Here is a 15,398-nt window from a genome sequence, read left to right on the forward strand (position 1 = left end):
ACATTGGTATCTATAATTCTAGTTAACTTCAGGATGAAATGTCAAAGTTTGAGTGCATTTGGCAGCATTTACCAAGTCTCTGAGAACAAAATATAAACTCTTATATTAGAAATAATCAGCTTGATGCATTAAATAACAATTGGCTGATGCCCAAATTATCACTCTAGTTAAGAGCCTTAAGATCATCAAACCCTCCACAAAAGAGACACAAAAATCATTCTGCTTGCAATATTTGGGAAACTCTTTATTGATAAATGTGCATTTCTTTAAAATGTTCAGGTGTCACCACTGAGCGTGTTATATCAGGACACTAGAGCAACAGGTAGTACAGAGAAAACGGTTAAATTCCATCGACAGACAACAGCAAAACTAAAGCAGGAAGCACTGAAGCTTAGAGTTCAGTTTAGTTGAGTAATGCCACTGTAATGATACAAATTCTGTTTGAGGTCACAGAGGACCTTTAACAAAGAGTGTGCATCGATCGCATCACATTTGTACAAGCAGAGCTGATACAGAAGAAATGTCTCAATGTTTGGACACAAGCTGCAGAGGAAGGAAGATGGTTCATGGCTGGAAATGAAATACAGCTCATACGGTGACCACGAGAATCATACGTGAATAAAAAGAAAGAAGTCAACATATTCAGAGATTTAAGTATAAGACAAACTGGCATCATAAGAGCCGATTCATAATCATGAGGTTCAGCCATGAGTGCCTTCTGAATACAAGGTATAAAGCATGGCAACAATACTGTCGAGTAGGCATGAGACGATTTATATTTTTACCACGAGTGAGTTAAATTTTCATTATCAGGATAATTGTGAATGATGAAGATCCTTAGTATTTCATATTAGTCGACATGGGATGATTCATTTTCATGTCATGACTATCTTAACCAAAATAATTGAGATTCATGATAAAATTGCAATAAATATTCTTTTAAATCTTAAAAACACATTGAAATCACTTTATATTTTGTTCTCAAACTGCATCACAAATACAACACATATTTTAGCCCCTTAAATGAAATAGTAACAATTTTTGCTATTATACCGAAAATAAAAATTCATTACAATCAATTTAATGTGAGTGCTTTTTATTGTGATTCATTAATTAATATAAAATAATCCCATTCCCTACACACTACAAACTGTACAATATACATTCCAAGTGATTTATTTAAAGTGCCACAAGGGGGAGCCTGCATCTTTTCACTTTTGTCGTATTTTTGACTTAAAAATACTTGCAAAAAAAGGTTTTTTTTGTTTATTTGGCAACACTGATGGGATACATCAGTGTTGCCAAAAAAAATTATTTTTTGCAAAAATCTAAATCTATGTTGTAGAGCTATTTTGAATTTAAAGCAGATTTTTACAATTATCGCAATAATAACCTGAATTATAATTAATTTGGTCAGAATATGTGACATGAAATTATCATTGTCATCGTGTCTATTATTAATTCAAGAATATTTAATCAATGCTGCTGTAAGTTACAATAAATGACACACATGTATTCCCAGTTGCCCACACCCAGTGGTTTGAAACACATCTTTCTGAATGCTTTCATAGTTGTACAAGAAAGGGGCAAACATGATGACAATGTTACAGTTATTTTTTTTCAAACCTTATGTAAAGAACCACCGTATACTACCTGCTCAGCCGCTAAACACCAGACCAGACAAAAGCTACAAGGGAAATCTGTACTAGACTTACATTCATCATTTGGACACATGACAGTTAATGCTTATGTCTGTACTTAAAACGGGCCATTTCTAATCTACAGTAATTCTTAACAACTCAGGGAGGTTAATTCACTTTCTGAACCAGACTCTGGAATAGGGAGCAGAGAGGCAGTGAGGAATGGCTGAGGTTTATGATCTCCTTAACAAGAACCTGGTGAGAGCTAAACACATTGTGGTCATGGCATTAAAGGGATCGTTTTGGGTTTTTGAAGTGAGGTTGAATAAAGTCATGGCACATAGTCGCTGACACGGCTACCAGATTTTAGCCAATTAAGAACTGTCTCGTCTAATAAACTCTATTTCTGCTTAAGTCTAGAAAATGTTTGTTGCTTTAACTCGCCATTACTATAGACAGCCTTTTACAACTGGAAATTGAAGTTTGTGAGGCATTGTAAACCACTCACTCCCCAGCACCAAGGTCCATGGAGAAAATCAGTCATTTTAACTTACAGCTCAAAAGGAGTTGCTGATCCACTGCTGCCAAAATCAAAATCAAAATCAAAATCAAGTTCAAATGTGTTATTTGAACAACTTTGTTGTTTGTAAATCTTCATTCACATTTACCCAAGTGACACAAATTTACCAAACCAGACAGCAGCTCACAGCTCCTGTGTTCCCATGAGCTAAAAACAATGACCTATGGTTAGTTATCTGCACACAGTGCAATCAGCACTATGTGTCATTACCCCATCACATCACAACCGCACTTAAAAAAAACCTGAACTATCCCATTAAAAGTGTAAAGAACCGTAAGACATACAGTCCATGTGTTGGGACACAGCCTCATCTGCAGACATTATCCCATAGTCAGATGAGTTTCATTAACTCAGTGTACCTTGCACAGAGTTATGTTGTTATCCTGATTAGCTTCGTCACAAGTGGGAATAAAAAAACAAAATTCAATTCAAATTCTGACACATGTTGTTTTTATATCATGTTACATATATGTTAAATAAAAAAAAGGTACAATACAAGACTATCAGATGAAACAGAAAAACATCTTGCAAACTGATGTTAATTCTTCTTATAAGACTGGGTTCCATGGAAAACAAGACTGTGTCCCAAACTGCGAGACGCTTTCTTTAACAGACACATTTTGTCACATACCTTTAACATTCCCCATGTCCTGCACAAAGAGTCTCAGAGTAATACAAACACTCCACACAGTGGTTGCAGGATGAGCAGCCCACGCACAAACCCCCATCTTTTTCCCCATTATGCAGATGTTGTAACAGCTGAAGCTGAACACAGATGAAGCTACATGGTGAAGTGTCTCGTGTAGTCGTATTCTATTGTGGGAATGACCGCCTGAACAAACTTGAGGAAAATCAGAAGATACCTGGAAGTAATAGTTAAGGGAAAAAACAAACAAACAGAAAGAAATATGACAGTATGTTACAACACAGTAACAATGCCGATGTGATGAGCAATTTGTTGTCAAATCGGCACAATGCAATTAGCAATTCTCAAAGGCTGCATTTTCTTATACATTGTGCCAAAAGAGAAAGACAACAGCAGAAAGCCTAATTTGTTCATCAGTAAATGTTCACATAACAATTGAGATAAATAAGTTTTCATATGCAAGGATACATATGCACGCCCAGCTCTCCTCCTCCTTCTGCCACAGTCTCAATGATCTTCTTCATCACTTCAGCATGTCTGAAAGTCAAGGTCAGATTAAGTATATGAAGTATATGACAACATTTATTTATATATCAATATCTGTGAAGCACTGATGGAAGAAAAGATACAGACGGGTAAGGGTGAATAATACTTCAATGTTAAAGTGTTAGTTCCAAGTGTGGTATCTGGCACTGATCTCAAAATACTGAGGTCACTCAGGCCCTGCAAAGGCTGATGTGTCATTGATAATTCTCACCTGCAGGGGTGGACGGAGCACATGGCAGGTGGAGGGAGGTGAGGGTGGTTCTCGATGGTGACCGTCTTCTTCACGTGGTCCTGGCTAATGTCCTCGTACATCTGTTCTACTGTCAGTGGTTGCCTGTCCTGGGAGAAACCACAATAGCTTGATGAGCTGACATTTTGTGCCCCAGACTCTCAAAGCCATGAACTACAGCTTGAAGCAAAAGAATATCAACTCTACATGAAAGCTTTACTACTACTTAAAAGGGATAGTTCAGGTTTTCTGAAGTGTGGTTATCCCTACAGATACAAGGCTAAAAAGATTTTAGCTACTCAACAAGAGGCACACTTCTGCTTTGTCTGCTTAGGTCTTAGGAAATTATTCAGCGCTTTAGTTTGTTGCTAGACAGCAATTTTTTGACCGTAAAACTGAAGTTAGTTTCTATTGGTAAGCCATTTACTTCCTGCACCAAAGTTAAATGAAGGCACAAATGAGTTGTGCCTTGGTTTTAAATAAGCAATATGTAATTTCTGTAGTTGAAATCCTTATATTTTATTAAATCCTGATTTACTTAACATGTGACATAAACTCATCAAACAAGGCAACAGTGGACAAGCAACTTGTGTGTTTCCACAAGCTGAAAAGGCTCATTTTCTCTGTGGATTTTGGTGCAAGAGAGTGAGTTTTAAGCTGGAAAAGGCAGTCTAATAGGAAAATAAAGTGGCAATCATATTCTTAAGATATTGTTTTTTGTAGACTTAAGCAGGCAGTGGCTCAAATGTTTCCCCGCTGGTCGCCCAGTTAGCACCGAGTATGCATCACGCAACCACACTTCAAAAACACCTTAACTATCCCTTTAAAACCCATTCGATACATACTTCATCATATCCAAACAGCCAGAGTCGAGGGGTCTGGTAGTATTTATCATATGTGATGTAGAGGTCATAGGTTCTAGTCTGAAGGATGGCATCCTCACTACCAGGCTCTGCTTTGGTATTAGTATCTACTATTTTACTGGTGTCCAGCGTCGCCTAGGAAACAGGAAATCAGTGTCAAGTAGCAGTTGAACTGATGTTTACTGCTATAAGATCATACAACAAATGATATTCTGCAATGTTTTGAGTTTTGTTTTTTTTACCTCATCTGTTTCCAACAGGCCACTTTCCTCGTATTCTGAAATAACAAAATTAAGGACATGAGACAGGTTGTTTGTGTTTAAAAATATCTGTTTTGTTACTGCCACGGTATGAGTATGAATACCTTCCATATCTGCTGCTTCTTCATCCTCATCATCATCTTCATCATTGTCACCAGCAGCAGCACAGCATGCTGCAGACTTAGCATTCATATTATTGTCCTAAATCACATTTGTTTACAAATAAAAAAAACACAGGGGAAAACAATTATGTTTCATATTTTCAAAATTAAATCTGAAGGAGTGAAAAAAAGTGGAGAAGAGCTGAATCTGGAATGTTATGGATTTCCCAATAAAATACACAAATCATACCTTGTTGTTGTCCAATGAAATTTCTCGTACAGCATCTGTGACTCCCAGCACACCTGCCGAAACACATTGATAGTATCTTTATAAAGGTTTTAACTCAATCAATTGTTTTCATCAATACATTTTAAAACAGATAGTTCTGGGTTTGATATTGTGGTTGTATGGGGACTTACATTTCTGTCAATGACTATTTGATGGTAACGGGTTAGGGTTAGGGTTTCAAAAAACATGAATTATCTCTTTAATGCATCCTGGGTATGCATTAACAGTCATTTATGTCAAAAAATGTGTCCAGGACCATATTTGAACGGGGTTTGAGTGATCAGAGCTGAAGAGTTCACATTTAATCTTAGAGCTGTACACTTGTCATAGCACCACTCAGGATGGTTTTCAACACCAGACCTAAATGAATCTCTGACATGGAAAACCTGATCTATGAGCAGCCCAACCTGAGTTGTGGTAAGTGTCCACCCATCCCCCGTCTCCATCGTCCTCCTCTATGATGGCTTCCAGCTCGTCTGAATATTCCATCTGTTTACAACGCTTGTAACAGGGAACTGCAACACCACAAACACAGATTCACAGAGGAGATGTTAACCACAAAACAGAACAAGTAAAATGGCACAGAAATGCAGCAGATTGCCAAGATAACTTTGCATGAATAGAGATTAGAGATTTCAGGGAAATTCAATGTCCCGTCCTATTTATGCAGTTACTCTATCTGCAAGTTTTGATTTAACCACACAGTAATCCAATGATGTTTGTATCTAATTGAAAGATGTGCAGTAAATGGGGCAGACTCAAAATTTAAACTTTGTCAAACTGACACTGAAGAATGAAAAGTAATGGAAGGTTAAATCCAAAAGGAGGCAGGGATGCAACTGCAGATGCCAACTGCCTTAAAACACCAAAGAAGCAGAATGACACTTAACTTACACAAAACTGCAGTCTTAATGATCACAAACAGACATGGGACATTGCATCAAGATTTTTCTGAGCAAAATAATTGTGTTCAGAATATTGTTGCAATACATGTAAAAGTATGCATTGAAGTCTTAAATAGCTCGAAAACACAACTGTCAATCACTTTAAATTACAAGTCCATGACCAACTTATTGTGAGTACTTTCTCCCTTGAGGTGAGACAAAATAGAATATTGTCCCATCCCTAATCACCAATAATAAATGAAGCAACAAATGCACTACTTACCATTGCGTGTCAGGAGAAACTGTTTATCCTGGGGCAAATATGGCTTCACCTTGACCTCTTCTCCTGTGGCCCTGTAGGGAGATGGATACATTACTATTTATCAGGCACGAGTTTCTTAGTCAATACTGCCTCCACAAAGGAAGTTTATGTTTTCACCGGCTTCTGTTGGTATGTTTGTCTGGAGCAGAACTACAAAAAAATACTGAACAGAGCTTCACAAACCTTGGAGAGGTGGGATATAGGCCTAAGAGGAACACATTAAAGTTTGGTGCTGAAGTTTTTCTAGATACTAAATGCACTAGTCTTGACACAATATAATACAATTTGGATATAAAGTTGTAGGAAAAAAAGACCAAAACTCAATTTTGTCAACTTCCTACCACAGAGGTAGGAAAACCCAAACCAGATAAGGTTCACTATTTCCAACCATAGCATGAGCGTAACTGCACTGTACCACTTGCTGGAAATGCAGCTTGAGAGTCTGGTGTCCAATCTTAGTTATAATTTAGGATACACGTTATGTACCATGACCCAATGTTTCTTTGGTGCTCCTGGTTTTCAACAATTTATAGGTAAATTGGAGGGGAAAGGACCAAAAGGTTAGATGGAGGGTTGATCAGAGCCAAAAAACAGAGAGCACGGAGGAAACCCACGCACACACAGGGAGAACTTCCATACTCCAGACAGTAAGGTCCCAGACCAGGAATTGTATCTAGCACCTTCTTGCTGTGTAACTTTTAGATCTCATCAAAAATGTTGATACCATCTCAACAGGTAAGGCCAGGTAATGTCAGGCCTGATGACCACTCTGCTAAACATCAACCATACTTTAAAGAGCTTACAATGATGTTGTATACTAAGTATGGACACATTCCGTAGCAGACACTCACCACTTCCATGTGGGACAATGGTGAACCAAGTGGTCTCCAGCTGCAACAAACTACAACACAAAAAGAAAATGTAAAAAAATAATATATATATATATACACACACACCTATATATACAGTATATATATATATATATATACATATATACATACACACATATATATACATATACACACATATATACAGTACATATATATACACACACATGTATATATATATATATATACACATATATATACATATATACACATATATATACATACATACACTACCGTTCAAAAGTTTGGGGTCACCCAAACAATTTTGTGTTTTCCATGAAAAGTCACACTTATTCACCACCATACGTTGTGAAATGAATAGAAAATAGAGTCAAGACATTGACAAGGTTAGAAATAATGATTTGTATTTGAAATACGATTTTTTTTACATCAAACTTTGCTTTCGTCAAAGAATCCTCCATTTGCAGCAATTACAGCATTGCAGACCTTTGGCATTCTAGCTGTTAATTTGTTGAGGTAATCTGGAGAAATTGCACCCCACGCTTCCAGAAGCAGCTCCCACAAGTTGGATTGGTTGGATGGGCACTTCTTGCGTACCATACGGTCAAGCTGCTCCCACAACAGCTCAATGGGGTTCAGATCTGGTGACTGCGCTGGCCACTCCATTACCGATAGAATACCAGCTGCCTGCTTCTGCTCTAAATAGTTCTTGCACAATTTGGAGGTGTGTTTAGGGTCATTGTCTTGTTGTAGGATGAAATTGGCTCCAATCAAGCGCTGTCCACTGGGTATGGCATGGCATTGCAAAATGGAGTGATAGCCTTCCTTATTCAGAATCCCTTTTACCCTGTACAAATCTCCCACCTTACCAGCACCAAAGCAACCCCAGACCATCACATTACCTCCACCATGCTTAACAGATGGCGTCAGGCATTCTTCCAGCATCTTTTCATACGTTTCTGCGTCTCACAAACGTTCTTCTTTGTGATCCAAACACCTCAAACTTGGATTCATCCGTCCACAACACTTTTTCCAGTCTTCCTCTGTCCAATGTCTGTGTTCTTTTGCCCATCTTAATCTTTTTCTTTTATTGGCCAGTCTCAGATATGGCTTTTTCTTTGCCACTCTGCCCTGAAGCCCAGAATCCCGCAGCCGCCTCTTCACTGTAGATGTTGACACTGGTGTTTTGCGGGTACTATTTAATGAAGATGCCAGTTGGGGACCTGTGAGGCGTCTGTTTCTCAAACTAGAGACTCTAATGTACTTATCTTCTTGCTCAGTTGTGCAACGCGGCCTCCCACTTCTTTTTCTACTCTGGTTAGAGCCTGTTTGTGCTGTCCTCTGAAGGGAGTAGTACACACCGTTGTAGGAAATCTTCAATTTCTTAGCAATTTCTCGCATGGAATAGCCTTCATTTCTAAGAACAAGAATAGACTGTCGAGTTTCAGATGAAAGTTCTCTTTTTCTGGCCATTTTGAGCGTTTAATTGACCCCACAAATGTGATGCTCCAGAAACTCAATCTGCTCAAAGGAAGGTCAGTTTTTTAGCTTCTGTAACGAGCTAAACTGTTTTCAGATGTCTGAACATGGTTGCACAAGGGTTTTCTAATCATCAATTAGCCTTCTGAGCCAATGAGCAAACACATTGTACCATTAGAACACTGGAGTGATAGTTGCTGGAAATGGGCCTCTATACACCTATGTAGATATTGCACCAAAAACCAGACATTTGCAGCTAGAATAGTCATTTACCACATTAGCAATGTATAGAGTGTATTTCTTTAAAGTTAAGACTACTTTAAAGTTATCTTCATTGAAAAGTACAGTGCTTTTCCTTCAAAAATAAGGACATTTCAATGTGACCCCAAACTTTTGAACGGTAGTGTACATATATACATATATATATATATATATATATATATATATATATACATATATAATGTCTGCATATGTCCAGTGTATGCTAATAAAACACATGATCCAGATTTGTGGATGAATGTGTTCTCACCTCTTCTGGTGTAATGACTCCAGTCTCTTTAAATTTGGATTCCTGTGATTGATAAAAAACAAAACAAAAAGAAAGTCAGAGGGAAGTCTGGGGTTGTAGCATTAACATTAATTGTAAGCAGAAGTTGAGTACTGTACAGAAAAGACAGGTCGAAATTCCTGAATATCAGCTCTTATCTATTTAGCCATTGAGATTACAGTAATTAAGGTGAACAGTGTACATGTTTATGCTATGGTAAAACAGTACACATCACTGCTGCTCTGTTTATGACAGCTTATACAAGCCAACACCTATCAACAAGCTAGCTCCTGCAACGTTAACTTTACCTTCAGCACAGGAGTGAGAAATTCGGCCACACCGAGCGCCGTTCCTTTCACCGTGTTTATCACGTTCTGCATTTTCTTCAGTCTCCTGTGAATAAAAAGGTAGTTTCTTCGTTGTCTTCCTTAAAAAGAAACACACCCGGTGAAAACAGAAGTCGGTGAGTTATTTGGCCATATCTGCCCACAAGCAAGAGCGAATCATATGATACGCACGAACATTTCCGGTATCAGTCTCTCGCGAGAACTATGGGAATGACATAAGTGGCATAAAGTGGCATACAAGCAGAGAAATAATAAAGCGCATATGGCAATTCATACTAGTCACAATTAAGTTATGACGAGTTAAAATTACATCACAGATATCTGTTATGGTCTTTCCACATAGTCAAACTTGGTGATGAAATGTTAAAAAGGCTTCTTGCCACATCCCCTTCAAAACGCGAAATCTGACTGATTTGTCCAAAGGGGCACCTGTCAAAACATTTTGGCGCAAGATGGCGGCCTCCTTTGACTTGCTGAGAATACATATATGAGTCTTATTCAAAACTGTTGAATGTAACGCGATTATTCACGTATACGAACGTCTTTATGGACGGTAACTTCAACCCTCAAAGGTTACGCACTGGAACTTGTACGAAAAAGACCTGCTGTTTGCTGACGTCGGCTAGGCTAGGCTAGTCAGGTGTCACTATGTTGTGGGGCCACTCGTTGAGGACGGTGTCGGGGAAAGCCAATGTTCTCTGCAGGATATTCAACCGAACTCGGTCAGTCAGACATAGCAGCTCCTGCTGCGGTGTGTCAGGGAAGAAATGGGTGAGACCCATCGGGTTTGACACGGGTGTGGAAGCTTTCAACAGCCTGACCAAACAGAAAGAGCCGCTCATTCTGGCGAGAGAGGGAGTAGCTACCTGGTATATGACACAAACTGGATATGATTCATATTTGCCTCACATTGAAAGCTGAATATCAATGTTACACAGTCATGTCCTGTGTTCCTCAGGTATAGCTGTGGACCTACCGTGTACGATCATGCTCACCTGGGTCATGCATGGTAAACACATACACTTAAGATTTTGTTACATACAAATCAAGCATGGCTGAAATTAACAGGTGTACTGTACATGTGTGTATGTGTCTTGTCACAGCTCTTATGTCAGGTTTGACATCCTGCAGAGGGTTCTGTCCCGGCTGTTTGGCATCACTGTCATTCACGCCATGGTGATCACTGACATTGATGATAAAATTATCAAAAGAAGCTGGGAGGTGAGATCACAGCAACACTCAGCGCTGAATGTGCTGTGTGCGCCCCCCTTTGCCATGAACCAGCATAAGACCGAGAGGCTTGTTCTCACTGAATAGAAGGCTGCCAAACAAGGGAGAACACATTTTAGCTAGTTAACTAAAGGTTTATCTAACCAGGACATTTCCGGCAGCCATTCAACTTTGATCAGTGTATCAAAGTTTTACAATCGGTTAAAAGTCAAAAGAGTTGTGAGAATGTGCTACAATCAATTTACATTCAGTCCACAGAAGATGGGATCTTTAGGAAGAATCAAGGAATGAGGACAAGGATTAAAAAGATATTATTATTATTATTGAAAGACAGGACATGTGAATACTACAGTTGGAAATGTTGACGCAGCATCCACAACTATTAAAAGTCTAATGGTGAGATAAAGTAGCTGACACCTTCTGAAGATATCATATTTTTGAGAGGATTTTATTTGGTGAGCCTTTTTTTAAAGACTAAAATCTGTTTTGCCTTCTTGTCTCATGCTGGTTATCATTGCAGGGGGTGCTTAAAACCGGAACTATCACTTTTAAGTCAGTTGTTTATTCTAAGAAAGTGTATTTCTTGCTCTACAGGAAAATGTATCTCCAACTGTTATAGCCAGAATGTATGAGGAGGAATTCAAGAGGGACATGCTGTCCTTAAAGGTTTGTCTTTATGAGGTTTGATTCAAGGCTTTGTTGATAAAAACACACAAAAAGCATCATAATCTAATTTTAATACATCAGAATGCTCTTGAGTTTTACTGGCCTGTTATGTCTGGAAGTAAACCATTGATATAGATCTTCCTGTACTGTTGTTGTATTTGAGGTGATTCCTCCTGCTGTGTATTTAAGAGTCACTGAGAACGTACATCACATTATCGCATTCATTGAAGGGATAATCAAAAATGGACACGCCTACGCTACAAAAGAAGGTGAACATTAAGCAGCTTGTGATTTGTCATTTCACTAATAAAACAAATTGCTGCCATGTGCACTATGGCTGAATGAACATTTGTGTTTGTCTCTGGTTGCAGGCGATGTGTATTTTGACATTCAGTCCATTGGTGATCGTTATGGCAAGTTTGTCAAAGCTGCGGACTTGCAGGAAGAATCTGGTAAGTATTTGACATTCCACACTTTGCTTTTGGCCAATGCAAATTGTGATTACCGGCACTGCTTGCTCTGAATTGGTTCTCCAGGCACATCATACAAACGAGACTCAAGGGATTTTGCTCTGTGGAAACATTCCAAACCTCAAGAACCATTCTGGGACTCTCCATGGGGCAGAGGAAGACCTGGCTGGCACATTGAATGCTCAACCATAGCTAGGTTTGGACACACATTACTCTCACTGAAAATAAAGCTGCCAGTGGCAACAAAATTGAAAAATATTTTAGCTTAACTTAACAAACGGGTCACCTAATAAACTCTACATTCAATTAAGTCTGCAATATCCTAGAATACAGCACACAGGAGTTGTTGATCCACTGAGGTCTACATTAGTAAATTCAAATGTGTTATTTTGAGAATTCAGTGTTTGAAATCCTTTGTTCAGATTTGTCTGATTGACACAAACTTAATTGCGGCAGCAGTAGACCAGTATTTCCTTTGTCCCTGTGAGCTAAAAATTCTGATTTTCTCTCTTTTGTGTGTGTTACTTTTAGCTGTTTGTTTGGGAGTCAGCTGGACATACACTCTGGAGGTATTGACCTGGCTTTTCCTCACCATGAGAATGAGATAGCTCAGAGTGAAGCCTTTCACCAGTGTGACCAGTGGGCTCACTACTTTTTCCACTCAGGTAAATCCACCATCACATTTTATTAGACCTATGTAAACATTTCCCCATGTAGGAGATGCTTTTTGTAAGATGAATACTTTTGTTTTCTAACACATATTTTCCAACCAATTCTCTATTTATGAATAGTTTTATAAGGTTTCCAAGCTGAGATTTTCTGTTCTGGTATACGTTTCCCTAATAAGTTGTCTTTTTTCAGGTCACCTACACCTGAAAGGCAGTGCAGAAAAAATGTCCAAATCTTTGAAGAACTATATCACTATAAAGGTACAGTCGATGTGAGATACTTGTCACCACTTTATTTCAAACAAAACACGCATTTTGTATATTAAATGTTGATGTTTATGATTCAACTTCTTGTTTACTGTGTGTCAGGATTTCCTGCAGACCTACACTGCCAATGAGTTCCGCATGTTTTGTCTGTTGACCAAATACAGATCAGGTGGGGAAAACATAAACATAATGCAGTTTTATCTTGTTGCTATATGGACTTTTCGAACTGGAAAATTCTCTTTCTACACTACACTACACTACACTACCGAAGTCCATTGAGAAATTAAGTGATTTTTACGTCACGGCTAAATGCTGAGCTTCACTAGAATATCCCCGATGTCCTGTGGTGTTTCTACAGCTATAGACTACAGTGACCGTAGCATGGTGGCAGCTCGGACCTCACTGGGAACCATCAACACCTTCATTCACGATGCTCAGGCCTACATGAAGGGGCAGCTGAAGTGTTCTCCTGTACAGGAAGCTGTTCTGTGGGATAAGTAGGAGCTCTCCTCATCATAATATCAGATTTTCACATGAAATTGTATCTGTATATTTTGAAGGCATGGTTTACATCAGCAGTTCCCAAACATTTCAGCTGGCTAACCCCTAAAACAATACAAAAAAAACAACTAAAACTGTAAATCTATCGGGTCCAAGATAATCATATTTTTACTGATACCAACACTTAAAATAAATACAGGCTCCATCTTTCATATTGATTTGTTTCCTCTGACAGAATTTGTGTTTTTCAGGTTGGCTGAGACTAAATCCAGTGTTCTGAAATCTCTGGCAGATGACTTTGATACACACAGTGCCATCAGCGCTGTGATGAATCTGGTTTATCATGGAAACTGCCAGTTGCAGCCAGTGTCCTCTGTGGGTTCACCATCTCTCCTACTGTATATTTGTTGATTTTTATCCTCACACTGCGTTTAAAGCTAAAGGGATATAATGAATTCATTTTGTGGTCCATAAAATGTATGAAAATTGTGAAAAACCTTGAAATGTTTCCCAAACCTCAGAAAGATGACATCCTTAAATGTCTTTGTTTTAAACAAATTCCAACGATAAGGGACCAAAGACACCACAACTTACTCACAATTTAGAAACTGAAAACAAACAAACTCACATTGAATAGTTAGGATTACTAAATTATTAATTGTTGCAGTCCTTGACTAATTATCGCTTAAAAGGTCCTGTTACCATGTGAACAAGGTATAGCACTGAAGTTTGTGTGTGTGTTTGGTCAGTGTGATGGAGCGGCTCGCAGCCCAGCAGTGTTTGGAGCAATGGTCAGCTACATAAGAGACGTCTTGGATATTTTTGGGATCGATCTGCTTCATAGCAAGGTCAGAGCACATGGATTAAATGCACTTATTAGTTGATTTGGGGGTTGTTTTTAACTCGGCACACTCAAACAAGTTTTCTGTTCGCTGTTCCTCCGTCACGTACAGCAGGAGAATGTACAGAGTAGTGATGAAAATCTGCAGGGCATTGTGGAGCAGTTGACTCATTTTCGAAGTGAAGTCCGATCGTTGGCACTCGCTCATCGCAAAGACGCGGCCACTGCGTCCCTCAGAACGCCTCTCCTGAAAGCCTGCGACACCCTCAGGAATGACCTGGCACCATTGGGAGTTACGATAAAGGTATCCAAATAAAAACTTTGTTTCTCTTCTTAAAAATAAAATCTCCATTCATGTTCATTTGGAGGCTGAAGTGTTTCGTGTTGATTACAGGATAGAGGAGCCACCTCTACATGGGAGATGACTGAGAGGAAACAAAGTCGGAGTGGACATGATGAAAGCCAGGACACATCCAGCTGAATTCTAGCACAAGGCTTTAAATGAATTAAGAAAAAAAGAGTTGCAGCATCACAACCAGTCTGAGACATGGAGGCTCACTCATCAAAAACATGGACTGTAAATTATCTTCTTTGTAATATAAACTTAATTAATGCAAAAGATTTATTGTTCCTGTTGGAACAAAGGCCTTTCATGTGCTCTACGTTTGTGAGTGGGTTATCTCTGGGTTCTCCGGTTTCCTCCCACAGTCCAAAAATATGAGTAAATTGGTCACTATTAATTGACTGTAAGTGTGATGTGAGGGTGAATGGTTGTTTGTCTCTATATGTGGCCCTGCAATGGACTGGCAAACTGTCCAGGGTGTACTCTGCCTATTGCCCTATGTCAGCTGAGACACAGCACCCTGCACACCTCCTGTGGAGCATAAAGTGGTAGAAAATTGATGGATTTAAGAAAAATAAAAGTTGTTAAAACAACTGCACTGTTTGCCTGTCACAGAGGGAAGATTTTACCAAAATAAAAGCATCACATTAAAAGCAAACGTGAAATATAATCATGAGGAAAATGTGAATGTTTGTTGGGCTCAGCTCATAGGTGTACAAATATAGGACTACTATAGTATGATAGGAATCGTATAAGTAGGACTACTTATGACATCGCCATCAAATTTTGTAACACTGAACAAGAATAAAGTAGGAATCAAACTTTCATTGT

General features: G+C 38.8%; 2 protein-coding genes across 3 annotated transcripts; one reads left to right on the forward strand and one right to left on the reverse strand.

Annotated features, from left to right (window-relative positions):
- Positions 1 to 223: 223 nt before the first annotated feature.
- On the reverse strand, positions 224 to 9,779 carry atg3 (autophagy related 3). Its single transcript, XM_058615985.1, has 12 exons — positions 9,543 to 9,779; positions 9,217 to 9,258; positions 7,212 to 7,261; positions 6,322 to 6,392; positions 5,562 to 5,669; positions 5,116 to 5,168; positions 4,869 to 4,965; positions 4,747 to 4,781; positions 4,487 to 4,639; positions 3,624 to 3,751; positions 3,335 to 3,403; positions 224 to 3,083 (listed from the first exon to the last, which is right to left on the reverse strand). The coding sequence occupies exons 1-12, from the start codon at positions 9,612 to 9,614 to the stop codon at positions 3,002 to 3,004; spliced, it is 960 nt and encodes a 319-aa protein (XP_058471968.1). The 5' UTR covers positions 9,615 to 9,779; the 3' UTR covers positions 224 to 3,001.
- A 222-nt stretch (positions 9,780 to 10,001) lies between these two features.
- cars2 (cysteinyl-tRNA synthetase 2, mitochondrial) lies at positions 10,002 to 15,394 on the forward strand. Of its 2 annotated transcripts, none has more exons than XM_058615965.1 (15): positions 10,002 to 10,450; positions 10,540 to 10,590; positions 10,685 to 10,802; positions 11,406 to 11,477; positions 11,641 to 11,746; positions 11,849 to 11,929; positions 12,014 to 12,143; positions 12,479 to 12,612; positions 12,809 to 12,876; positions 12,985 to 13,051; positions 13,241 to 13,379; positions 13,635 to 13,758; positions 14,133 to 14,231; positions 14,337 to 14,528; positions 14,619 to 15,394. In XM_058615965.1, exons 1-15 carry the CDS (start codon positions 10,230 to 10,232, stop codon positions 14,703 to 14,705), a joined length of 1,689 nt encoding a protein of 562 aa, XP_058471948.1. In that variant the 5' UTR covers positions 10,002 to 10,229; the 3' UTR covers positions 14,706 to 15,394. The 2 variants fall into 2 exon arrangements, with proteins under 2 accessions (XP_058471948.1, XP_058471957.1); XM_058615974.1 differs by having other exon boundaries at positions 14,340 to 14,528.
- Positions 15,395 to 15,398: the final 4 nt, after the last annotated feature.

Source organism: Solea solea, chromosome 2, assembly GCF_958295425.1.
Source record: "Solea solea chromosome 2, fSolSol10.1, whole genome shotgun sequence".
NCBI classification, from domain to species: domain Eukaryota; kingdom Metazoa; phylum Chordata; class Actinopteri; order Pleuronectiformes; family Soleidae; genus Solea; species Solea solea.